Source organism: Choloepus didactylus, chromosome 7 (assembly GCF_015220235.1).
Source record: "Choloepus didactylus isolate mChoDid1 chromosome 7, mChoDid1.pri, whole genome shotgun sequence".
Classification (NCBI taxonomy): Eukaryota; Metazoa; Chordata; class Mammalia; order Pilosa; family Megalonychidae; genus Choloepus; species Choloepus didactylus.
The window spans coordinates 125,937,125-125,963,054 of record NC_051313.1 but is presented as its reverse complement, the minus strand read 5'-3'; the positions used below and the strand labels follow the sequence as shown (position 1 = coordinate 125,963,054).

Genomic DNA, 25,930 nt, shown 5'->3' with positions numbered 1-25,930 from the left:
ATTGTATTTATTCCCAGGTATGTGATATTTTTCTTATATTATAAATGGTACCTTTTATTTCATTTTGGTAACTGCTTGCCACTGGTACATACAAATATAATTCATTTTTATACATTGATGATATGTTCAGAAACATTGCTAAATTCAGTTATGAATTCTAATAATTGCTTGTTGATTCTTTTGGATTTCCTATGTACACAAACATATCATGTGAATAATTAGCTTCTTTCCTTTTCTAATCTTTATGTTTTCTTATTCTATTACTATACTAGCTAAGGCCATCTGTACAATGCTGAGTACAATGCTAGAGGAAACATTCTTGTTTTGTTCCTGAACTCAAAGGGAAATTTTTCATCATTTGAAGGCTAAGGTATGATGTTGTGTGGGGTTTTTTGTAAATACCCATTATCTAGTTAAGGATGCTCCTTTGTAATTCTAATTTTTTTTTTTTTTTTTTTTTGGGTAATTCTAATTTATTAAGAATTCTTGTCAAGAATGAATCCTAAATTTTATCAAAAATGTTCTCTGGGTTTGGAGAACAAGGACAGTAGCCAGATTCTGAATTTCCCCCTTACCCTCCCCAAAATAACTATAAAGTCAACAAAGAGAACCAATAAAACTGTTCAGGATCCATGCCTTCAACATTACGCTGTAACTCTCCAGTAAGAAGCGAGGGGAAAAAAAAATTCCAACAGAGATCCCAAAGCCAGCCCACCACCACTGAGAACCTGCAGGTGCAGAAAGGAGGACACGAGGCTGAAGAGACTTCACTTAAGTGTAGAGGGGAACAGAGGACTTAAAATGGTCTCCAGAAAGAAAAAGTGAAACCATAAATGCCAAAACACTGAACACAGATTAAAACCTGGTAGTTAAGAGTCCTGGCTACAGGAAAGGAGCTGAAAGTGTGTAATATCAGCAGTGGTAGCTTCAGAGAAGCAAAGATACTGAGAGAGAATCAGATACAGAGAGAAGAAGCGGTACCTCTTAGAGACAAGAAAGGGAAAGAAAGAAATGAGGGAAAAATTAAGGATTCTGCAGAAATGAAGGAAAAACAAGATATACTGACACTTTCCCCTGCTGACCCCACCACTACCATCACCATCCATAAAAGAAACTGCCCAGAAGAGGACAGATCTGACATAAGAACACTCTCAAACTAAGAACCCTGTCCATAAGATTACGATTAGAAAAAAGCAGACCACATTCACACAAAACTACTGCAAAAAGTCAGAAAGTGTGAATAAAAGATTTTCTACTGATGAAAAGCTTCCCCAAAAAGCCTATCATGAGGCTGAGGAAAACTCCAAACTAAATACCCTCAAGCATTTTGGTGACATGAAAGAACACCTTGAATCAGAAATTGAAAAACAAAAAGCAGAAATGAATATAAATGCAAGAAGAAAATAGGAAGCAATGAAACAAGAATTGATTAAATTCAGAAAAGAAATTTAAATTGGGTTTTAGGACTTGTTTGGTACAGGAACACCTTAGTGGGCTTGAGTTTCTGAAAGATAAAACTTAGTGACTGCATCTTTTATATAATATCAGGTAGGGACCTAGGTATTTGGGGACTACTTTTGGTAAGGGCATGGCATGCTGTGGTCAGTTGGGATGCCTTCCTGGAGCGTGCATAAGAGAAACCTCCAGAATAGCCTCTTGACTCTATTTGGTATCTCTCAGTCACTGTGACCTTAGCTTGTTACCTTTCTTTTTTTTCCCCCTTTTGGTCAAGTAGGGATTTTCAATCACTCACTGTACATGGCCTTCTTATAAGGACACCAGACATTGGATTTAGGGCCCACTCGAATCCAGTATGGCCTTATCTTAACTAATTACATCTGTAAAGGCTCTATTTTCAAATAAGGTCACATTCTGAGGTTCCAGGTAGACATGAATTTTAGGGGGAGACACTATTCAACCCAGTACATATAGTAAAAATAATTTAAAATAATAACATGAATCTAAGTCTTAGATTTTTTTCTGTGCCTCATATATTTTATTTAACATAGCCCTGAATATTCTCCTTCTCCATATCCACTCCTCCAATTCTAACCTACAAGAATACAGGAGGAAAAAACAAATTCTCTGACTTCTTTAAATAAAGTGATAAAATAGAATATAGACAAAAACATATATCTGTAGAAAAAATAGGAAGAAAACGCTGAAGATCTAGGTTATTTCATCTCTGCCCCTATAAATTCAGGCTATCTCTCCAAACTGAGAGATGATGATGTCTCAATTTCCTTCTATATGCCTTATTGACCTCTCAAAGCACCTACAAGGACAAAAAATATACAGTCAATGGCAGAAAGGTGGTGGTTGTTAAGCATACCTTCAACAAGTGATTGGTATAAAGGAGTTCATTGTACAAAGCTCTATACTTTCGTGTGTTTGAAACGTTCCATAATAGTTTTTTAATTAAGATTAATGAGGATAATTCCTTCCTCATAAGAAGACATATTGCAAAAAGAAAAAAAAAAAAAAAAAAAAAGGAACAAGAAGAAAGATAATCCTAAAAATTGTGTACGATTATTCCCAACTCTCATAAACTGTTTTCCCTCTCCTTGTTTGGAGGCTATGAATGACACAGAAGAGCTGAAAAAGAAATAAGGAGGTGTGATACATTCTTACTATCACAAGGTAACAATATCTATCTTCATCTTCCAAGGAGTTACTTTCCTTCCCCTGATTCTCAATTTAAGAATCCTTCACCCTACCACAATCCCTGAAATGTCTATATTTTATGCATTCTGAGAACATTAACCACATTCTCTCATTTTTAAATTTATTCTCACCTTTTTCCTTCAAGTATTTGTTTAATCACCTACTAGTAAAGTGCTTTTTTTCCATACTGAAAGAAATAATTTTACCAATCTACTACAAACTTGCCTGTGTCTAATTGAACCTAAATTTCACAAAATTCTTACTAAGTATGTGTGCTACTCTACATTTATTATTTATTAAGAGTATTAGATAGTCTATTTGCTATACGTATTTGCTATTCTATTTACTGTTGTTTTTACGAAAGGTTGGAAGCCATTGAATTGATTTCATGACTCACAATGGTCCCCAAATTTGAAAAATCTTAATCATTGCATTTTCCCTAATCCATGGATATTGAGCCCTCATCTAAATGCTAATCTTCCCTGACAGGATATTCAGAGTATTTCTCAGTACCAGCAGAATTTGTCCTCTCTGCTTTACAGACCATTCTCTGCTTCTCCTAAAGCTCTGACAAAGGGAGGTCTCTGGGTCTCACTGTGTCTCCTCCTGGACTGAATGGCAACCAGTTCACTGGCCATCTTTCAATTTTGACCACTACAAACTATACGAAATGCATTTTACAACCCAGTACATACACTCATATGAGTACACAAAAAGCTTTATAAAACAATATGCCCTTCTGTACGTGTTGCACTCTGATATTTTCAATCTATTTCACTCTGGGGAATTTTATTCCTATGGCCCCAGGGTCCCGGAGATTCAAAGAAACAATGAGAAACTGTGATTAGGACCTTCAGTTCCTGGCGCGAGAAAGTCTGCAATCTCCATCCTCAAGTCGTACCTTCTTCAAGACTCCACAAGAATGTTTGAAACCCATTTTAAGGACATAAAGCAGGTCCTTATGTCCTCAAAACATTGTTATTTTTAAGCATGGTTAGCCTAAAACACTTAGGCAGGAACAGGTACACTGAGTTTGACTCAACCGTTCCCCTCGACAGGGAACGACACAAAGGGTCATCTTTCGGTGCCAAACTCTTGACCGTGGCTCAGACTCTTGGTACCACACTCTGAGAGAAGAGAACGGAAAAAGCAGAGAACTGTTAAGGAACGACTTTTAGGCGCACCCTTGTCCCAACCAATCCCGACACTGGCGAGGGGACCCGAGAGAACACGCAGGCCGGGCAGTTGCGAGGATGCATCGCTATCCCTGCAGACGCTCCCACGACTCGGTCCGGAGCGCTGCGGTACCGCTACCTTGCGACCGACAACGGTCATTTCCCGTAGAAAGCTCGCTTTTCCTCAGAAGTGTCCCGTCAACCACAACTCCGAGGGACGCTAGCCAGACCGCCCCTTAAACACTCACCCCTCCAACTAACGCAAAGCCGGCGCGACCGGGCATGGGGCCTGGCGACCGGAAATGACGCAACCGAGGAGCCAGGAATCCTGGTGCGCTGCGCCAGCTGGGAAAGACGGAGACTGTGACGTGAGACGGGCCGCCTCCATGGCAACAGTCCGGAACCAAGGTCGCTGTGTTCTCGACGGCGGCTCAGCGGCCTGGACCCTGGAACCGAGGGCCCCGCGGAGGGCGCTAAGTGCGCCCTCTTTCCGCCTAGCGGTGGGGTCTTGGTTTATTCTCCCACGCCTTCGGCCCCTCCCGCAGATAACTGCCACCTTAGACCGACAAGTCTCAGGTTCCATTTACGACTCACAGAGCACCCAGATACGAGAAAATTATTTTCAGTGATAATCCTGAAATAATCAGATACTAATAATCATCAGAAACGAAATGCAGACAGCGAAATATTTATAAGGAATATTTCTTTATGAATTACGTGTATATATAATTATGCCAGTAATTAAAAAAAAAGTTCTAGTTCAAAAATATTTTCAAATAATGGATTGATATTTTAAAATTATGTTAGTGTATTTTTTGGAAAAAGGCGAAAAAACAGGCCTTCATATTAGTCTGTCGCAGTAATAATGACATAGTTTCTGTTTTCGAGTCTTCTACACATTTCCTAATGATTTTAACTAAATTGATCCTCTTCACATTCACCTTCATTAGAGTATAGCTGAATTTGTCAATCTATCATCCCTCATAGTTGACTGAAGAACGCTTTGTTTTATTAAGCTTAATTTCAAATTGTTTCTTTCACATGAAGAAACATATACAAAGAGGAAAAATCTTAAAAGATAATTTTAGTAGAGATTCATAGAGGTTCCATTTTGCATATAATTGCTTTCAAATGTCTCTGCAGTTCAGAGATCCTAAACACAAATAAAAATTCCAAGAAGTGACACAGAATGATGGAATTTAAGTATCATGCACACATTTCTCCTGCCTTTAAAATAAAACAAGACCTTTTCTCAGTCCCTCTTCTTCCAACCAATTACCCTTTATTGCTAAACTCCTTACATTTAGGTGGTCCCTTCCTCCTTAAAGAACACAAAATTTAATTCTTGTCTTGTTTCTGGGAGTGTCATTTTTTAAAGGAAATTATAAAATTATATGGTCTCTACAGTCCCTTCTAACTTTATGATTTGGATCCTGTTCCTCTATATTCACTTCATGCTTCAATAAAATTGGATTATTCTATGGCACTTGAACACAGCTATTACATCCCAGATTCATAGCTTTGCAGGTTTTCCACTCTTGTAGCTCATCATCTCTTTTTCAGTTTGCATTTTGCTGTGCTAAGCATAAGGTTTTCTTCCTTCTGAGCTCCCCAAACAAATTATACCACTTTTTGTTCCAACTACACTATCTTATATTAACTATCTGTAGAAATGTATTTTTAAAAAAATCTATCAATTAAGGTAGGGTCCTGATCTTATTCATCTTTATGTCCCATGGAATTTGAGATATGCCCTAAATTTAATTTTATTTAAACACCTAGACTATGCAAAGAGGCCTCTGTTACTCCAGAGATGTCCTGGGTTCTCCCTGCATCAGAATCAGCTGGGATGCCCGTTGAAAACGCAGCGTTCCTGGGAAACTCTTACGACCAATGAGTCAGACTGTGTAAAGCCTGGGAATTTTAACAAGTATTTTAACAAGTTCCCTCAGGTGATTTATTTGTGTAAACTATTTAAAATTATAAACCACTGATCTGACTTATACTTTGCAGAGCGTATTAAGGCCTTCAGATCTGCTTTCTCAGGACTCCAGCATCAGTCTCTTAGCCCCTTACACACCAGGGCTGGGACTTTCAAAGACCTCCAGGAAAGCGAGTCCGAGCACAACTGGGAGGGCCTGGCTCTGGGGCGCAGGCGCAGTTTTGCGCCGGCTGGTCCCTTGCCCTCCGTATCAACTCTGTTCTGCAACTGGGCGTCAGCGCCAGAAGAATAGGATCCTGGTGCTTACTCCGTCAAAGACTGGCTGGAGATACGGAGCCGGGGATGATCAGGAGCCTGAATAAAACAGTGTCTGTGACCTTGGGAAACCCGGTGAGCGTTAGCTAGAGCTGCAGTTCGACGCGTAGGTTTCCCTTTAATCCTTCCGGCTTCCCCAAGGCCCGCAAACTGAGGTTCCGCTCCGGCAGGCTGGTCCGGGATGTGTCTCGGCGCTCCGCCGGAGGTGGCGGGTGAGTGGGGCGCGCCGGGACCCCGAGGTCGGGCGGGTGGTTCTGGAGGTTCTGGGAAATGGTGGTGCGAAAGCACTCGGCTCCTTCTGAGGAGAAGGATGAAGGGGCGCCAGATGTCTGGGCCGCAGGTCGGGACGGTTCTCTCCTACTGAGCTGGGACGCGGTGCGGCGCGGCGTCTCCCTGCAGTGCCCAGCGCTTGGCTCACGGGCGGGTTTAACCTTGTCGGTCTGCTGAAGTGACAGCGGGTAGTGTTCCCGGTTGCGCCCCTAGAAGATGGAAAAGAGTGGGGTTGCATTCCTCTCCCCTCCAGCTGGGTGACGGACGGCTTATGTACCGGGATGAGGATGGGTATTTCTCAGGTGTTCACCGTGTGCCAAGAAATTTTACCTACATGAACTCGTTTAATCCTCGCAACAACCCCATAAGATATTGTACTATTATTATCCCCACGTTACAGATACGGAGATTGAGGCATTCAGAGATGAAGCACCTTACTTGAAATTACAGGGCTAGTGAGTGGTAGCCTTTTTTTTTTTATGGTTCTGATGATGGGGACTGGTACTTGAATATAGGTGTTATTTGTTGGCGGAGGTATTGAGAAATTCTATGTATCTTTGTGCGTGCATTGGTTGTAAATGTGAATCAAATTCCGTGAGCATTTTTTACCTGATGACCACCTTTTGGAAGGACTGGGTTCTCTAGATTTTTCTGTTCTAGGCTGCGGAGGCACTCAGCTGATTGATTCCTTTGTGCAAATGCTCCAGGAAGCAGTCATCTCAATGTCACAAAACAAAGCATGAGGGAAAGGCTATTGCAGAAGCGTCAGAAGCTGGTTCCTTCAGATTAAGATCATTTCTTGAGATTGAAATGGATAGAAAATAGTTGAATAGATTATAGGAAGAAGTAAGACCGTCAAAGGAATTTCAGATGGTTAGGGTAACATAAGGTGGCCAAGGTTGTTAGGACTGGAAAGTTAAGAGTCACATAAAGGAGTAGGTTGGGTCTGCTGGTCCTGCAGCACTTTGTGACCAGTTTACTTGACTGGGTAATCATTTGCTGGGGATGCAGCATCCATAGAGCAGTAAAGAAGTGGTGATCCAAATAACTAAAGTAAGAAAAAGAAAGGAGAGGCAGTTTTCTAACATCATGGTGGAGGAATCCATTGGATGAAATCCCTGACCTTGTGAAATAGTGGTCTCCTGGCCTCTCTGAAATATATTTGAAGCACTTTTTCCGCATCCACCAGCCCTCCTTTCCCCATTTCATGTGCATCCTCCAAAGCCAGGAAAAGCAATGCATATTTCTATGCTTTAGAGCAGCAGCTTCTGAAGGGGGCCTGACAAATCTGAGAGGATTTGTACAGGATTAAAAATTTCAAATTAATTTATTTTAGGTGAGCTTAGCCATAATATAAACTCCTCATGTTGTATATGATGTTCCTTACTATAAATGATTTGCCATCTTTTAATTTATAGCATTCACAAAATCTTTGTGAGGAAAGACAAGCAAGTCCAGTAACTCCATTTTACAGAGCGGGACCAGATTTTCAGAAAGGTAAGTTACTTGTCCAGGGACTCACAGCCCTATGGTGGTGGCTGGCTATGGAGCAGTGTTAGTTGGCTTCTGTTTTAACCCTCAGGAGGAAGTAAAGTGTGCTGGTTTGGATGTGTTATGTCCCCCAAAACGCTATGTTCTTTATTGCAATCTTGTGGGAGCATATGTATTAGTGTTGATTAGGTTGGAATCTTTGGATTAGGTCATTTCCATGGAGATGTGACCCATGCAACTGTGGGTAATACCATTGATTAGATTATTTCCATGGAGATGTGGCCTTGCCCATTCAGCATGGGTCTTAATCTAATCACTGGTGTCCTACAGTCCTACAAAAGAGCTCACAGACAGAAGGACCTCAGAGCATCTGAGAGAGAGTAGCTGAGAGTGACATTTTTGGAGACGGCTGTTGAAAGCAGACTTGCTGACAATTTGGAGATGCTAGCCCAGACTTTGCTCCGGAGAAGCTAAGAGAGGACAGAATGCCCCAAGAGCAATATTTTGAAGAATGCACAGGAACTGAGAGAGGAACTGGAACACAAGCCAGGTTCAGCAGATGCCGGCCATGTGCTTTCCCAGCTAACATAGGTTTTCTAGACACCATTGGCCTTTCTTCAGTGAAGGTATATTCTTGTTGATGCCTTAATTTGGACATTTTCATGGCCTTCACACTCTAAATTTGTAGCCAAATAAACCCCCTTTATAAAAGCCAATCCATTTCTGATATTTTGCATAACGGCAGAATGAGCAAACCGGAACATAAGGTGACTACTGCCATATTCCCTTTGAACTCTTACCCCATGTGAGGAAATTGACAAAAAGGCTAAATTATATTCCTCAGATCAGCTAGGGAATTTACAAGGAGCTTGGATTTGGCCCTGAACCATTTAAAAATTACGGATTTAAACCCAGACGTAAGTGTCCATTGTCCTTTCTTTGTATATGGAAGTGGATGGAACTACTTTTGAGCATTCATATTACCTCTTAATCCTTAGGGTTGCCTTCAGCTGGCCAGATGTGGACATTACAGACTGGTGATTTTGGATGCCTGAGGGTAAGACAGTCTTTTCCCTTTCCCCAGCTCTGCCTTTGATCAAGAAGAAAGAGCCAAGAGGAGGCAGAAGAGGGAAAGGCCACTGTCTACATCACTATGAGATCCATATCCCACATTAAATTAAGGATTCTTCCCTTTTTTCCTGAATGTTTGTGTCATCTCACCAAGAAGAGACACATTTATCTCTCTTTTCCTAGAACTTCCCTTCTTAGATGAGTCTGTGAAATTTTGCCAAGTGTGGGATTGCTCCCTATTTGCCTGTTAACTACCCTTAGTATCTTCCTCACTTTTCCCTTACTGTATTTCATCATTAGGTGATTGAAGAATACAGCCTTATTGGTTTCTTTTTATAATGGTTTCATCTGAAACATGGCCCTTAGGCCCATCCCATGTCTCTAGGGATTTGAAAAAGGGTTAATTCATTCTATTCTTATCCCCTTAACATGGGCAGATGAGTATGGCCTTAAAGTTTGGAATCTGAAGTAAAACTGACAGGAATCAGATAGCTTCGGACTAAACAGTCAAGTCCAACCTCCTCATTTTATAGATGGAGACATTTTACAGAGGAGACATGAAACCCAGATTGGTTATTTTCCCCTGGTTTCTATATAATTACCAACAGAGCTATGGCCAAAATCCAAATTACCTTGTTAATGCTTATACCATGGGGCCTCTCTTGGATGTTTCACTGAATTGTGCCAAGGATGCTACTTGCACTGAGGTGGTGCTTCAGTGGGTGACAGAGAATTTAATCCTTATGTTACATACTTAGAGCTTTTAATGTAGTTGAGACTCACTGCAGCCTCTCAGGGACTACCTTGGGAAATAGTCACTCTCTAAGTCATCATGGCATTCAGGAGTCATGCTCATGCTTGTATCCCTCTGGGATCCATAGAGTTTAATTTCTTAGGGGCCACAGAAATGGATAGTGTGACTCAGTTGGTTCTTTCCCTTCCTCTTGAGAGGTTGTAAGTACTATGGAGTATACTGAGTTTGAATCCAAGATGGATCATTTGGCCTTGGGCCAATTTACCTTCTCTGTATCTCAAGTTCCTCATTCATATTGTGGAAATAATAATGGTACTCCTCTCACAGATGTGTTGTGAGGAATAAATGAGTTAGTGTTCATAAAATGCTTAGAACAAGCAGACCAAAGAAGGATCTGTTCCAGAGACCTCACCTCCAAGTTTCACATTAGATTCCTTTTTTTTTTTTTTAAGGAGAAACTTTCCCCAATGGGGTTTCTATGTGTCTTATTATATGTGTCACATATGCAAACACATATAATGCATAATACAGTTATACATATATAATGAGCTTATTTGAAATGTGGAAACAACTACATTTTGGGTCTCTTGCATTACATGGTATATACAGTAAGTTGAATTATAGGTAATGTAACAAATTGGCCCAGTTTAATAATCATCTAGATATTAATAAGCATAAGCATGAACTCTAGACTTCAAATTAGCCACATCGTTTGTACTCTGTCCTAGTTCTTTCTCTTTTCAGGATATCTTACCTACTTTTCAGCATCCTGTGTTTCCATAAAATGTGAAACATTTTTCAAAGGCCTTCAGTTTTCAGGTTTTCCTGGTTTCCCTTTGCATGCAAAAATGTAAATGCTTTCCTAATAATATCTCTTTTCTGGAATGGAATATAATTTGTTTTAACATTCCACTATATACAAAATTCTCTTTAGTCTCCACACTGCCTTTAGGAGAAGCATGGGTGTTCTCAGATTTCCAAGAACTTCTGTTGGGAATGAACACTTTTGCTTTAGAGGCTTTGTAATTTACTAGCTAAGAGATGCACTGTTCTTCTATCATGTAACTGCCAATACTCAGTTCCATTGCACTAGAGCAGTGGTTCTCCATTCTTCAATCCACTATCCCCTTTACTATCCTGAAATGAAATTCATAGATAATATTAGTTACCTATAGACATAATTTCCAAAATATTAATATATTACATTAACTTTAATATAAAGGAGAAAGAAAAGTAATTTATAATAGAATACTGTGCATTCTATTGCATATTGTGTAAATATGTAAAAACTTGGATTAAATAAATGCTTGACCTATTTGTAGAATCACTATGATTACAACAGCTATAAATAAGACTGATATATGAGTACTGTATTTGTGAGTCTAATACCATACCATGAACAGTTTGATTTTTCTGAAATGCTATCCAATACTTAAATAAAGAATGTTTCTTTGGTTTTCCAGTATATAACAAAGATGTTCAAAATACTTTGTATTTATTTATAAAGTGGTGTTAAGTTCTAGCTTCAGATAACTATTAACGGCTTTTCTGAAAGTTAGGACATGAGACAATTCTTTGTTTTGGTGGAAAATCTATCATCCCTGCTTCCCCCCTAAATTCCAGTAGCATCCTCCAATCATTGTGACAATCAAACAATCCTCATGAGTTTACAAAAAAGCTTCCTAGAAGTGATACTGCTGCCTTGAGGACTACTGTACTAAAAGAAAGAAGTAACAGTGAACTGCCAACAAAGTAACAATGGAGTAATTTAAGGAACTGGGCTATAAAAATTTAGAATAGGCTTGCCAGCCTAGCAGTAAGGCATATCCCTTTTAAGGAGTGTTTACACCATAAAGTATGTATCTGGGTTTTATTGCAAAATCCTGCAAATAATTAGAATTTTGATTTCCTGGGCAACCTGGTGGTAGGGCTTTTCTGTTCCCTTTTTCCAGTTGAAAGGCATGTTCTTAGCAAAGCTGGACATGGACAGCATCCAGCAAGTTGTTCTGAAGGTTCTTGGTGGATATCTTCCAAAGTTCACCTCCACATTTAGGAGGTTCCCAGTCTATGAGAGAGGAAAGACTTTTGAAACCAGATAAACTCCCTAATCCAATGGATCTCAAATTTTGCTGTGCAGAAGAAACATTGGAGAACTTTTTACAAAGTGGATCCTTTCTCTTTGCTCCCTATCATGCACCAGGGTTCCAGATAAAATCACAAGTGAAGGGGTTAAAGAAAAAGCTTTAATGGGAAACTTAGAGTCTAGAGATGGGCAAGAACAGAAGACATAGGTTCCCAAATCCTCCCATTTTCCCCATAGAAAGGTTTTCCGGGGCCAGGATGTTCTGCTGAACACTCAGTGTAGGTCTGTGTTTCAGGAGAGGGCATTGCCACTTTGTTTCTCTTCCTTCTTATAAGACAAATTTAAGAACAGTCTTGTCAGTGGTAGATAAATAGACCGCTTGGTGCCAAGCAGTGAAGTCTGAATGTGGGATGCCAGTTTTTAAACAGGTGGTAACTAGCTGCCTAGCCCCTGGGAACCTTGAAATTGTTGGGAAATTTGGGACCCTCTGTCAGGGGGAGGAAGCCACCCGTCCAATGGGAAGCTGTATTTGTCTTTAGACCCTCCTCCTGGGAGAAGAATTTTAGAGAAAAGGTTGGTCCCAGCCAGCACATTGTCCAGGCAACTCAAGTGTGTTTCTCAGGCTGTTTTTGAACAATTGAACTTATCAAAGCATACCAACTTATTAAAACTCGAATGCCTGGGCCCCATCAAATTTACTGGGTCTGAGGCAAGGTTCACGTATCTAGAGTAACAGGTTCCATAGGTGATTCTGATGTGTGTGTGTGTGTGTGTGTGTGTGTGTGTGTTTATTTGTAAACCCAATTTTAGTACCTTTCAGACAGCCATTTTCTCCAGCCCTTCCTGCCTCAGCCCCTGTAAAGTTAACTTACCATTTTTAAAGATCAAAGCACTAAGACACAACAAGCTCTGTGTCTCCGGTACCAACAGCCTTGTGTTAAATCATTTACAATCAGCAGGAATCCTGGCATGAGAATTGGACATGATCACTCAGTTGGAGGGAGAACAACTATGGATGCTGGATCTTCAAGGAACTGAAGAGGGGAGTGCCCCAAAATGCCTTTCTAGGTGAGTGGCTGTCATAAAAATACCACCAATTTAATATATAAGAGACTTGACCTTTAGTCACAGCTCTTGCAATTAGCTGGGTGACCTGAGCAAATTATTCAGTGTTTCCTATCTGTCAAATGAGGAAGTTGGCCTAGATCAGATGAATTCTAAGTTCTTTTAAACCTGATAGTCTTTCACTGTGGACTTCTTTAGAAAAATACCTCAACTAGTCAGAAGAAGGGTTTGGGGGAAAATGGGGGGGTTGCAATGTGGTAGTTAGCATTTCTGAAACTTTATCCTCTCAGCCATGTCAAGAAAATAGTTGCATTCAAGCTTGATAAAAACATCCTTCCTTTTGCTTTTTTAGGGGTTATCTTTTCTATACTTGGAGTCTTTACTCTTATCATCCCTCTTTGTTCTCTCATTTCCTATGACTGATTAGTTACAATAACTAATAGCTCATTTTATCTTCTAATCCCCTAATTTTGCTCATCAGCTAGTGTATCTACTTATTTCCATTTTTGGCTTAGCTTATTACCCAATCACCTTTCCCATATTTCTTGATGTCTCTGTGCTCACCATGCCCACTGAAAAACTCTCTGCCTCTAATCTCTTCTGGCTTTGTTCACTTTTTTACCACTGTCCCTTTTTATTTTCTCCCCAAATAAAGTTGCTAGTGTGCATGAATTGAAATTAGTTGTCTTTTTTTCTGCTAGTTTACTTGCATTCAACACTGGACACAGGTGACATTACACTTTAAATGTCTTTCAGATAGGGAGATTTGAACAGAAACCAAAGCATCAACACCAATCAGCCTATTTCCGAAGAACTAGAATTTTCAGGGTCAGCAATGGAAAGTCTCAGAGAGAATACTGCCCAGGGTCCTACGAATGAAGAAGTCTATAAAACAAAGTGCCGATTATCAAGGCACACAAAAAATTCTGCACAGAAGAAATCCTCGTTTGAGAAAACAGCTATCAGAAAAGTGTCAGTGACTCTCAAGAAAGTTTCCACTGGGGAGGGACATTCTGAATCCAGGGAATTTAGTCTGAGCTCAAACCTTGATATACAACAGAAAATTCCAAAGGGAGATAGATCTCACACATTTAGGAAAAACTCCAAAGATAATTCAGACTTAATTAAACACCAGAAACTCTTCCCACAAAAGAAATCTTGTAAATGTAATGAATGTGGGAAAGCCTTTAGTTATCAGTCAGACCTTATTGTACACAGTAGAATTCATGGTGGAGAAAAGCCTTTTGAATGTAATGATTGTGGGAAAACTTTTAGCCGAAGTACACACTATATTGAACATCAAAGAACCCACACTGGAGAGAAACCTTATGAATGCAGTGAATGTGGAAAAGCTTTTGGCCGTAGTACACATCTTAGTCTACATCAGAGAATCCATACTGGAGAAAAACCATATGAATGTAGTGAATGTGGAAAAGCCTTTAGCCGAAGCACTAACCTTAGCCAACATCAGCGAACTCATACTCAAGAAAAACCTTACAAATGTAATGAGTGTGGGAAAGCCTTCAGTGACCGTTCATCCATAATTCAGCATCAAAGAATACACACTGGAGAGAATCCCTATGAATGCAGTGAATGTGGAAAAGCTTTCAGTTGGATCTCATCTCTTGTAGAACATCAGAGAACACATACTGGGGAGAACCCATATATGTGCAGTGACTGTGGGAAAGTGTTCAGTCGAAGCTCATCCCTTATTGAACATCAGAGAATCCACACTGGAGAAAAGCCCCATGAGTGCACAGTGTGTGGAAAGGGTTTCACTCGGACCTCATCCCTTATTATTCACCAGAGAACTCATACCGGAGAGAAGCCTTACAAATGTAATAACTGTGGGAAAGCCTTCAGTCAGAGTTCAACTCTCATCAGACACCAGCAACTTCACACTAAAGAGTAATACTCAAGCTTTTAAAAATTAATCTTAGCACAAGAGCACATATGCATAAGCTACTACAGCTCAAATGAAAAATATATACATTTGAATTTTCTTGCTAGCTATAAGCCAGTTTCAAACTTTTCTTCCTTTCCTCCCTTCCTCCCATCTCTCCCTCCCTCCTATCCTTCCCTGCCTCCCATCTCTCCCTCCCTCTCTCCCTCCTTTCTTCCTTCCACTAAATACTCAAATGAGTGACCAGTGCATCAGGACACAATTTTTAAAACCTAGCATATTCAATCTAAGATTCTGGAGGGCTCCAACCTTAAGAGTATATAGCTACCTGGAAGGAACCTTGTAGTTCCTATCTTGTCTCTTACATGGGGTTCCCTATATAACCTCTTTTACCCAACCATCTCAGCCCCTTCACTTAAAGAGGAAATATTATGTGTGTGTGTGTGCTACTGGCCCCAGTAGCAGAAGAGAGGGAGCTAGCTTCAGAGCAGGACTAAAAATTTCCCACCAGTTTGGGGATGGTAGTGTTGAGGCAAGGTCAGTCTCTGGACTTGTAAGGACAGATTTTTCTCTTCCCTCCCTAACTTTTTTTGCTGTAACATATTTTCTTCAAAACATAACTCACAGTCCTTCTAATATGCCTAACTAATCCTTGTATTAGTTTATCACATCTTTACCAAGAGTGTCCTAAAAATGTTAGAGATGTTTAATTCCTCCATTATCTTGAAAAAAAAATTGCTTCCAATTACTGCCCTATTTTATTAACCTTTCTTTTGTTTACAGACTTAATGAAACTTATACCCTCTTGCTTTGACTGTCATCAGCCTTGTAAAGGTGATCTCTCAAGGACAAACCTAGTATCTCAGTTGTCTTTCTGCTTGACATCTGCAGATTTGGCACCGTTGGCCACTCATGCCTTAAAACTTGCGCTTCTTCTGGAATCCATGATTCTGTGCTAATTCATACTTTTCTGAATAACAATGATCAGCTCTGTGATTTTTGGACAAGAGTTGGGCCAGAATAATATCATTTTATCAGGTATAATATTTGCGGTTATTCAACTAAACTGTAAGCTACTGTAAGGCAGAAATCTTGTTGTAGAGTCGTAAAAAACATCACAGAGTGCCGAGTAGACCCTAAATGCCCTATTCTTAGTGTTTCTTCATTCCTCTTTTATCCCCTGCTAGCCTTTGTTTGAAATGTCCTAAAAATTGATTCCTTTCTCTCCGTTCCTACTGCCACTGCCAAGTCCTCAGTATTTGGTCCTAGATTACTACAGTAAATGCATCATTGCTATCTTCATCTCCCATCTTTTATCTAGTTGCCTGACTAAACTACCACTTTGTTAAAAAATAGTCCATAGTTGCCCAGTATGCTGTAGAAAAAGTTCAAACCTCTTTGAATCAAGGCCTTCTACTGTGGGATCTATTTACCTTTATTTTTCATCACTTTGCTCGTCCCTATTGCACTTGTCTCACATTTGGCCTCTTTTGAAACTGTTCCATCACACCCATTTACTGTCCTACTTGCTCCTTTGTACCTCCAGAAATCCTAGTCACCCCCCCCCCCCGCCTTTTTTAAAGCCCTACTCAAGTCTTGCCTCTTCTGTGATACTTTCAGTTCCTCACCTTAGAAACCCTTTGTAGTGATGGTTTGCATTATTCTCCTTCATTAGACATTTTCTTATTCTGTTCTCTGGTTCTTTCACAGGCATTTTTTTTTTTTCCATAAGCTATTTTGAAGTTAGAAATTGTTGTAAATCTCTTGTAAGCCTCATATATAGTATAATGCAGACATGGATTCTGGTTTCAATCTCAACCGGGAGGTTTTAATTTGTGCAATCTCTTCTGTCTTTTGAATGGAGAAATAACCTCATAAATATTTTTAGTCCTTTTGTCCTCCTTGAATTATGTATATTACTAACTTGGGACTGACTTTCCTTTAGAATTCCTGGGATGCTGGCTGCTTGGCTTTCCACTTCATAAGATTGTTATAAGGATTAAGTGAGTTTATTTATGTAAAGTGATGAAAACAGTGCTTGGCATATACTAAGTGCTCAATAAATATTAGTTGTTATGATTCCACTGCTTCATATGTACCTGTAGCCTTTCACTTCATCCCCTGCAGAGTTTTTAGCTTCATTACCAGAAATGGAAAACTAGGATCACAAATAAGTTAGAAGGTATTTCTTCTGACTGACATAATAGGCAATAGTCATCTGTTTTATTTATTATAACTCCATCTTTTATCAAAAATTATTCAAAACAGCTTATAAGATACAATAAAATGGACAAGCAAAAACACATATAAATCAGCCTTACAGAAAGCAAAAAAAATGCATAGAAGATCAAGATCAGGGCAAGCTATGGTATCCCACAGTTATTCAGTTAGGGATATAAACTGAGCATGCTGTTAACCCAAATGAGATGGTCATTTGCTTATGTAGTATCTGAAAAACAAAAACGGTGGTCCTTTCTCAAGTAAATCAAAGCTTTTTCTAATACTTAGATTTAAGATGAATTTCTCCATTGGCCTTCATATATTATAATAATTATACAATGTCCTCAGTAGCGCAAAGTTATGAATCCTCAACAACAAGCATACAGTAGGTTCTCTAGTGAATAAATTTTTAGTTTCTAGTTGAAGGCCCAGTGAGACAGGTGTGAAGACTGCTCTTGGTGTGGGGTGGGGTTAGGAGGAGCAGGGCATAGACTATATTAGATAATCAAGTGCTTTCCACTGGGGTTTCCAAGCCCAGAAGACAAGCTCTTTGCTCATGTAATTCATTATAAGTGGGATGAAATTTACAGATGTTAAATAATTTATCCAAGGGCCACAAATTGACCCCAAATCTACTGACTCCAGTATTGGACCTCTTAAACTGAACCCTAGCAGCCGGGCAAGATCCAGAAAAGAAAGGAAACTATTTTGGTAAAGGCATAGGGGTGGGAAAATGCTCTCAGTGTGTTCCAGTAGATAATGAAGGGACTAGACTGTCTGTGGCAGGGTGTTCAATGAAGTCCAAAGTAAGGAAGTTTATTGGAATTAGGTAATTGTATAATGGTAAGTCCTAAGCACTAGATCACATTTAGATTTCATCTTTTAGGCAGTAGCGGAATGGGGTGGGGGATAGGATCATGGAAGTTAAATTTGGCTTGGGGGGAAATTAATCTGGTAGAGGAAGCAGAAACTAGGTGGGAAGCTGGTGTATTAGATTAGTAGTACTGGGAAATTGAGAGCAGTGAACAAATGAAGAAACAGTAAAGAAAAGATCCAATGAAACTGGTAACTAGACATGAGCAATGATGGAGAGGGACCAGTGGCTATATTCCTTAATTGATATTGTTTCTTAACTTTCCCATAAGCTACTAGGGCAGGCAGGGAGGGATTTCTGACACTCAGCAGTCAGTCATGAATGCAAAGTCTAGTTTGGATGGTTGGTAAGATTAATCTGCATCTTTAACAAAGGAATCAATAAGCGGAACCCAAAGTTTATAACAGGAATTTACGGTGGGGAAGTCGGATCAGAAAGTAACAGTGATGGGAAGTGAGCCGCCCTGTTTTAAGGAGAAACGGAGGTCTTCTGATGAGGCCCAAATCACCTTGACTCAGCTCACACTGAAGTTGAACCTTTTCAAAATAATCTCGTTCTTTACACAGTGTCCCCCTCCCGGCACCTGGCGTGGGCTCCTCTGTGAGCCCCGTGGGTGACTCAGGAGAAAGGCTCCAGTTGAGTCCAGCTGCCTCCTCTGGTCGTCGCTCGCTGACACTCACCTGCCCCAGCCCATCGCCCATCCTTCGGGAATTGAGGTGAGGAAGGAGGCCCAGGAATGTGAAGACCACGTGTGTGATGGGGCAACGGGGCGCCTGGGCCCTGCGCTCTGGACGTGTTCCTGGTCCTTCGGCCCTGTAGGCTGGTGGCAACGTGTGCGCAGCTGCCGATGCCCACTCCAAGAATCCCCAGAGGGTGCTGGCAGCCCGCCCAGCATTCGTCTTTATGCATCCCGTGAGCGCTTGAAAGCAAGATCTGCTAAAAAGCCAGAAGGGCGCGGCATCGGCTCCTAGGAAGCGTGGTTTCCCCGGGTTTCCACACTCAGGGACCCGCTCGCCTGCTCGCTTGTGCGCCAGTGACTGCACGAGGTCACAGTCGGCGAGGAAAACGCGGGGCGCTCCTGCTCTACGACTGGATCCGCTATTCTTTCTTTCTTCTTCCTTTAAAACAAAAACAAAAACAAAAAACAGCAACAAAAAACAAAAAAAAAAACAATAGATTACTGACTTTCTATTCAAAACAGTTTAGAAATAGTCAGGACGTGTGGATTCTAGTTCTGACTTGACTTCCCCTGAGAAAGGGTGTGAACATAGTTTAATGTGTGAATGCAGCTAGGCCTGGCAGTAAAGTGAAATCTGGAACAATACACTACCTTGTCTTGAGAAGGAAGAAATGGTTAGTAACATACAGAGTTGTGGGAATAGCAGGTGAGTTGTGCAGTTTTCTTTTACAAAAGAATGCTTCAGATTCGCTGACTTAGGTAATGAAAAGTAGCTGAAGATAATATGTTATTTAGAAGATTTTCTTAAAAATAAACATACAATCTGTTTCTTCCAGGTAAAGGTGACATTTTAAGAAAGAGAAAGTAATTATGTGGGGGAAAAAGTCTGGAAACATGTATGAAAGTATGTCACCTACAGAAACCCTGTGCAATTTGAAAATGTGAAAAAAAATTTAAGCTTTTAAATGATACTTTTTTGTGGAGTCCAAATCTACTTGTTAAAAATATTAAAATGCAGCTGATTGGTTTGCAAAAACAATTTGCACCACTACAGTCGGGGGCTGAGGAGGTGGGGTGGGGATGGTCGGTGGGGGTGGGAAGATAGCCTCGGCGCTGGGAGAGGTGGCCAAGGAATCCCCCGGTCGAGGGTGGGCGGGAATGAGCGCGGCGTGCGGCTGCCCCTTTTCCGAAGGCTGCAGGGACCGCCCGGGCTGCGCCGCACCGCACGCCGCGGGCTGCCGTGGAGGGAGCCTAGGGCCCGACAAGAGTTGCAGGAGATGGAGCAACAATACCTCACATTTTGGGAAACAGGAAAATTTTTATTCTCCAGATGCGCAGAGATGTCCAAGTTTCCCAAAGCTGTTGGTCTTTTCTGGCCAGGCTTGGGGCTCTTAGAATCCCTCTATGAATTCCTGGATTTCAAGGAATCAAGAGAACATCGGAGAACTCCTGGCTAAAATACAACATAGTGGTTTTAGGAACAGTGATCAGTCTTTCTTCCTTATTCACATGCATTCTATCTTCCATGAATTCCCCAACCTTGAACTTTTACCTCTATGATATATCTGCTTCCCTAACCTATTTCAAGGATGACAGAGGTAAAATAGATCCTGGGCCAGAGGAAGCAAGACGTTTGATATTTCAGGAGTCAGTGACTTTCAAATATGTGTCTGTATCCTTGAAAAGGAAGGAATGATCTCATTTGGATTCATCTCTGTGGGGCATCATGCTGGAGAATTACGGGAATCTGGTATCACTGGGTAAGAAAGACTTTCTCATGGGATTTAGTATATAACCAGGGAATTTTTAACTTTTTGAAATAGAATTTAGTACTGTGAAATAGTTACCTAAATAATAATGTCTTGTGGAGCAATTTTAAGGACATGGCTTTGCTTTGTTTAGTGGGATTTCCCTTGTCCATCAAACTGACCAATTTAAAGATTACTGATTTCTAAATTCTGTTAGGCCTACAGACAGCATTTTGTAATTCCTAAGGAAGTTGTATTTTTGTAGACTTGATGCAAAAACTTCTAGAGGGACACCTAGCAGACTGTTCTTGGTATTCACCTTTTGTGCTTCCACCCTTTGCCAAATATAGTACAGAAGATTTTTTTTTCTTTTAATTTTCAGTCTTGGCATTTTTTGCCTAGTCTTTCTGATACCTGTCCTCCTTGATATGCCATTACAAATCCCTAAATTTTCAGTCAACAGTAGAGAATGTAGTGTCTACTTTATAGCACTATGAGACTCTCAGAATAGAAACCAGATAGGTTGTTGACTGAACCCAAGTGATGGGGTTATAATTTGTTTCATTTTTAGGGAAGCTAGGATCTTGCTCTGTCTCAGTGCTAGGCCTTGAGCATGCAAGTCCTTTCTAACTGCTGAGATCATTTTTAAATGATTCCCAACAGTCCTAACCCTCTAGCCAGTCTCTTGGGATCTTCCTCTGTTTACGTGATTATAAATCCCTTCAACAAAATCCCCTTCCTAAAATTTACAACCTCTATCAAGTGCCAATACTTTACCCTTCTTGTACTCTTGCCCTTTTTGCAATTCATCCTTTTAGTCACTTCATTTTAACCTCAGTAATCCCACATTACGCCCCTTTAAACTTCCCACATCATTGATGATATCCTAGAGCTCCCAAGAACACCTCTGCCCTCACACCCTTCCTCCCAGCCAGGAACAATGTCTGAAGTTCTAGTGCAGAAAATTCTTCTGGGAGATTGTTTCCATTGACCCATGAGGGAATTATTTTTGTAAACCCAGACTAGCTTCCTGCCTTGTCTCCTCTCCTCTGGGAACATAGTACTGAGTTCCTTTCAAGGGTAACAGTATTTCCCCTTTGCACAACTCCCTTCTTTTGCTAGAATCCAGAGATTGGGAAATGGATACCAGGGTGGCTTTGTGTTACACTTGCACATTTCCTTCCTCCTGAGGATTTCTAGATTCCAAACTTGAAATTATCTTCCACTGGAATAAGAGAAGATATATGGTTGCAAAATCCGAAGGGAACAGAGGACAGAAAAACATCAGGCAGCACCAGGAGAGTGAGAGAGAACCAAACGGTTATGATTTGATGGAAGAATATCATCAGCTCATGTGATTACTAAAGACCAGGCATCTTTGAAATACTGAAAGGGGAAGTCTTCCTTATGTTCCCCAAATCTCCAGAGATGTTAATTGCTATGGAAGCATGCAAGCAAGCGTAAGAAAGATTTTTAAACTATTCTCCTATTTTTCCTTTGACTGTATTCTCAAAGGAAATTTTATCCTTGATCTCTGCTAGTCACTCATGAACCTCAGGCTCCAGGCAGGCCAAGCCCCAGATTTTCTTTGCCCGATTGCTAAATTGCCAAAGAAAGATATGATTCCCCATATACTTTGTTTCAAGATACTATACCCTTAATATTTGGGTTCCTAAATACTCCTGTTTCCATACCTGAAAGTTCATCTCCCTCTGAAACACCTGCTGAGCTCACCCACTTTCTAATATTCTTGCTCACCTTCTGTCTAATCTGATAAGCCCATTCCCATGGTCACCCATTTCCTTATAACTGAGTAGTCTAAAAGTACTATTTTAACAATGAACATGTGGAAACTAAAATTAAAGACATTCTAATTTTAAAAGTAAAAAAAAAAAGTGAAAACATACAACCCATACACAACCCATCAACAAATCCTGTTGGCTCTACTTTAAATTTTTTTCCAGAATCAAACCATTTCCTACCATTTCCAACCTGACCTAAATCACCTTCATGTCTCTGCTGGATTATCGCCTTCCAACTGGTCTCCCTGTCTTCATCCTTGTCCTTGCAACCTGCAACATATGTACACACATAAGCTATTCTCAACATAGCTGTCACCGTGATCCTTTTCAAATATTTTTTACATCATGTCACTCCTGCTCAGAACCCTCCAGTAGTTTCTCATCTCACTCATAGAAAAAGCCAAAGTCTCTACAGTGGCCACATAGTCTGGCCCTTCATGGGCTCTTGGATCCCATCTCCTACTGCTCTCCTTCTCATTCACTAAACTCTAGCCGCATTACCTCCTTGTTCTTGAACATGCCAGGCCACTCCTACTGTAGGACTTTCCACTGGCTGTTCTCTCCGCTTGGAGCGCTTTTGCCAATATATCCAAATGACTCTCTTTCTCACCTCCTATGTCATCTTCACAATGAAGCTGTTTCCTGTCATCCTTATTTAAAATTGCAACACCTACCCATTGGTATTTACTATTCCCCTGTCCTACTTAATTTTTCCCATAGCATGTATTATTAATATTTAATTTTTCAAAATTTTATTGTCCATCTCTCCCACTAAAATGTAAGCTTCATAAGGGGAGAGATGTTTTATTTGTCTTATTTACTGCTGTGTTTTCATCTGGAATAGTAAGCACTTAATGAATGCAAAGAAAAGTTGGTTTTTAGATTTTTTATCTGTTTCAGTTTCAGGGATGAGAACCTAGACCAAGTTAGTGATTTCAGAGCAGAGAAATTCATCTCGCTGAAAACCTTCATCAATGCCCATTATATGAAGAATCTTGTGTATGTGGAGAAGACTAACAAAGCTTAGAAGTCATGTAGGAAAATACCACAAGAAATGCCTTTTTTGGGAAAGGGGTTTCAAGAAAATATTAATCTACCTACCCAAAATATTCCCCTGTAGAATGTAATAGATTTAGGAGAAGCTAAGATAATATTTACTAAACAGAGAGTTCTAACGAAGAAGACCCCATAAATGTAAAATATGTAAGAAAAGCTTCAAATGGAATTAGAAGTCAATAAGACATTAGATTATTTATACTGGCAAGAAACCATATCATTGTTATGACTGTGGAAGATATTTGCACCACCATTCCAATCTTATTTGACATAAAAAAATTCAGATGAAAATCTTTATTTGACATCAGAGAGCGCATAAGAAGAGAGGCCTTATACGTGTGATGAATGTGGGAAATCCTTTATTCAGCATGCTGTCCTGTGTCAACATCAGAGAACACCTATAGGAACAAGGCCTTAGAATGTACTGTGTGTGCCACATTAATGAAAGGTGTTAATAATAGGGTGGTATATGGGAACTCTATTTCATGCATAATTGTTCTGCAAAACCTACAACTTCTTTAATAAAAAAACAAACAAAAAAATGTACTGTATGTGAAAAGACATTTCCTTGAAGTACTTCCCTTGTGCGAGTAGAATTCATATACATTCAATGAATGTAGGAGAATCTTGTACCAGATGTCATATCTCTCTCCCTTTCCCTCATCTTCTCCCCCTCCGTCCCTCCTCCCTTCTTCACTCCCTCCCTCTGTGCATCAGAAATCATACTGGGGAGAAACCCTATAAATGTAGTAAATTTATTTGTACAGGTGTATCAGGGAATGATATAAGGGCCAGTGGTGATTGGGGCTCATTATCTCTATGGAATATGTCTGTTGCCTGCTTGTCTCGTTGATCCTGGAGATCTGGGACCTACCCATGGTTATGGTTTTAGCATTCTCCTTCTATAAGGCACGGGTGAGGAGGCCCAGTAAACACCCTGCTCTTGGTGGAAAGGGAGTGTGGTCAATGATGATGTTGACTAAGTGCAGTTTTCAGTGGTCTCTGCCTTCTAGGTCCCCCCCCAGATGTACCCTTTGAAAGGGGTAGGATGTAGGGAAAACATCTAAAACACATGGGCTCAAGTTTTAGATCTGCATTATGACAAACCATTTAACCCCTCTGAAGCTCTGTTTCCTGAAATGTAAAGTGTGAAAAGCATCTTCCCTGCCTACCTCACAGTGATATTTTGAGGGTCACATGAGATGACAGGGAAAGTCTGTAACAAGCTCTAATGGAACAATGCTATGGTTAAAATCACAGGTTATTGCTAAGACCACTATAATTCAGTGGATTGACCGACCGAACTGCTCTAGGGCCGGTTTGTGAAGTCCAAAGAGAAAAGGACTCTTACATAAATCCTGAATTAGACATCACCTTCATTTTTCTGATGAGTATATGTATGCTTAGCTTTTATGATGTCCTTTCTATTTTTTTCTTCCTCTTGGTTGTCAGCTATCCATGTTGTTTTTAGTAAAAAATTTATCAAAGAAAATCTAGAAAATTAATGTAGAAAATTGTCAGTAATTATATTTCTGTTATTATATTTCTGTTATTGGAAAGGCTTGAATCTTTTTTGGAAGAAATGCTTTTCTCCAACTTGAGGAAATTCAGTGTTCTCAGAAAACAAGGGTTTGAGAATTGCAGGTATAGGTTTGATATTTGATTGAAAAGATGTTTCTTTTGGATACAGAATGGAAGTGAAGAGACCGACTTTAATACTGAGTTAGTCTTGGTTGGTATCAGTTGCCAAGGTTTATAAACTTTATGTGTAGTATTCTTTACCTCAAAAATCCCATTGCTTCCTTTGAAATACAGGGACTGAAAGAGTCCCACTCTCTTAATGGCCCTTCTCATTATGTAAAATGAGGTAGGATATTACAGTGGTGGAGAAAATAGGCTCTGGAATTTGAATCCTGACTCCATTAGATTTTAGTAGTGTCACCTCAGGCAAGTTATTTAATCTCTCTGTGTCTTAGTTTCCTCATCCTAAAATGAAGATGGTGATAGCTACCTGATAAGAATATTGTGAGATTTGGAATTAATAAATGACATATGCTTAGAATAATGTCTGGCACATAATAATCACCCAAGAGAATAGAGGGTCAGATTTAGTTATGTAGACCTAGGAAAATGAAGAATCCCAAATTGAAGTACAGATCATCTAGCTCTGATATCTGTCACCAGGGTAGATTTGGCTCATCATGCTTCCTGGGGCTCATCCCTTTCTCCCTCACTGTCTTCTGTGGAACAAGATACCAGCTCACTCAGCTGGTATCCTGAGTGTCCCTCCTGAAGCTACACACTTGGTAAGAAAGAACAGTATCCTTCCCACCATGAGGAAGGCCTCCCATGAGTCCCAGGAATGAGGATACATTTGCGTCCCAACCTAAATCTCCCCTCCCCTCATTTCCCCCAGTGCTGGGATGGAGTTCAGAAGGCATGAGGCCCTTCGAATACCTTTTGATGTTCTAGAAGAATTGAATGTTGACCCAGTAAGGGTGTGTGATCCTGGGCAAGTGCTTTCTCCCTGGTCTCACAGACCCCTCCTATAAAAGAAGGATTTCAGTATAAATTCACATTGATTTAGCACTTAGCAATTTTCAAAGTGTTTTTGTCGTGGAAATTTCTTTTTTTAAGCTTCACCATATCCTTTTTGATTAGGGGTTATCACCCTGTCTTATAGTGGTATTAGGTTCAGAGAGTCAATGAGTTGAACAAGACAACATGGCTAGAAAAGTACCAAATGATTAAAACCCAATCCTTCTGACTCTGAATCCAGTACTCTTTGCATTATCCTGCTGTGTCTGAGGCATCCTTT

General features: G+C 40.2%; 1 protein-coding gene across 5 annotated transcripts; it reads left to right on the top strand.

Moving 5' to 3' along the window:
- The first annotated feature begins 6,034 nt into the window (after positions 1 to 6,034).
- Positions 6,035 to 18,985, top strand: ZNF391 (zinc finger protein 391). Of its 5 annotated transcripts, none has more exons than XM_037844792.1 (5): positions 6,035 to 6,171; positions 7,785 to 7,863; positions 8,856 to 8,914; positions 12,722 to 12,833; positions 13,587 to 16,755. In XM_037844792.1, the coding sequence occupies exon 5, from the start codon at positions 13,666 to 13,668 to the stop codon at positions 14,740 to 14,742; it is 1,077 nt and encodes a 358-aa protein (XP_037700720.1). In that variant the 5' UTR covers positions 6,035 to 6,171; positions 7,785 to 7,863; positions 8,856 to 8,914; positions 12,722 to 12,833; positions 13,587 to 13,665; the 3' UTR covers positions 14,743 to 16,755. The 5 variants fall into 5 exon arrangements, 3 of the variants coding, with proteins under 3 accessions (XP_037700720.1, XP_037700719.1, XP_037700718.1); XR_005218115.1 differs by lacking the exon at positions 13,587 to 16,755 and adding an exon at positions 18,394 to 18,985 and having other exon boundaries at positions 6,055 to 6,308; positions 12,725 to 12,833; XR_005218114.1 differs by lacking the exon at positions 13,587 to 16,755 and adding an exon at positions 18,394 to 18,985 and having other exon boundaries at positions 6,055 to 6,308.
- Positions 18,986 to 25,930: the final 6,945 nt, after the last annotated feature.

What these genes read in the sequence shown, in the direction of transcription:
- ZNF391 (XM_037844792.1), top strand. Translation starts at nt 13,666, where the DNA reads ATGGAAAGTCTCAGAGAGAATACTGCCCAGGGTCCTACGAATGAAGAA.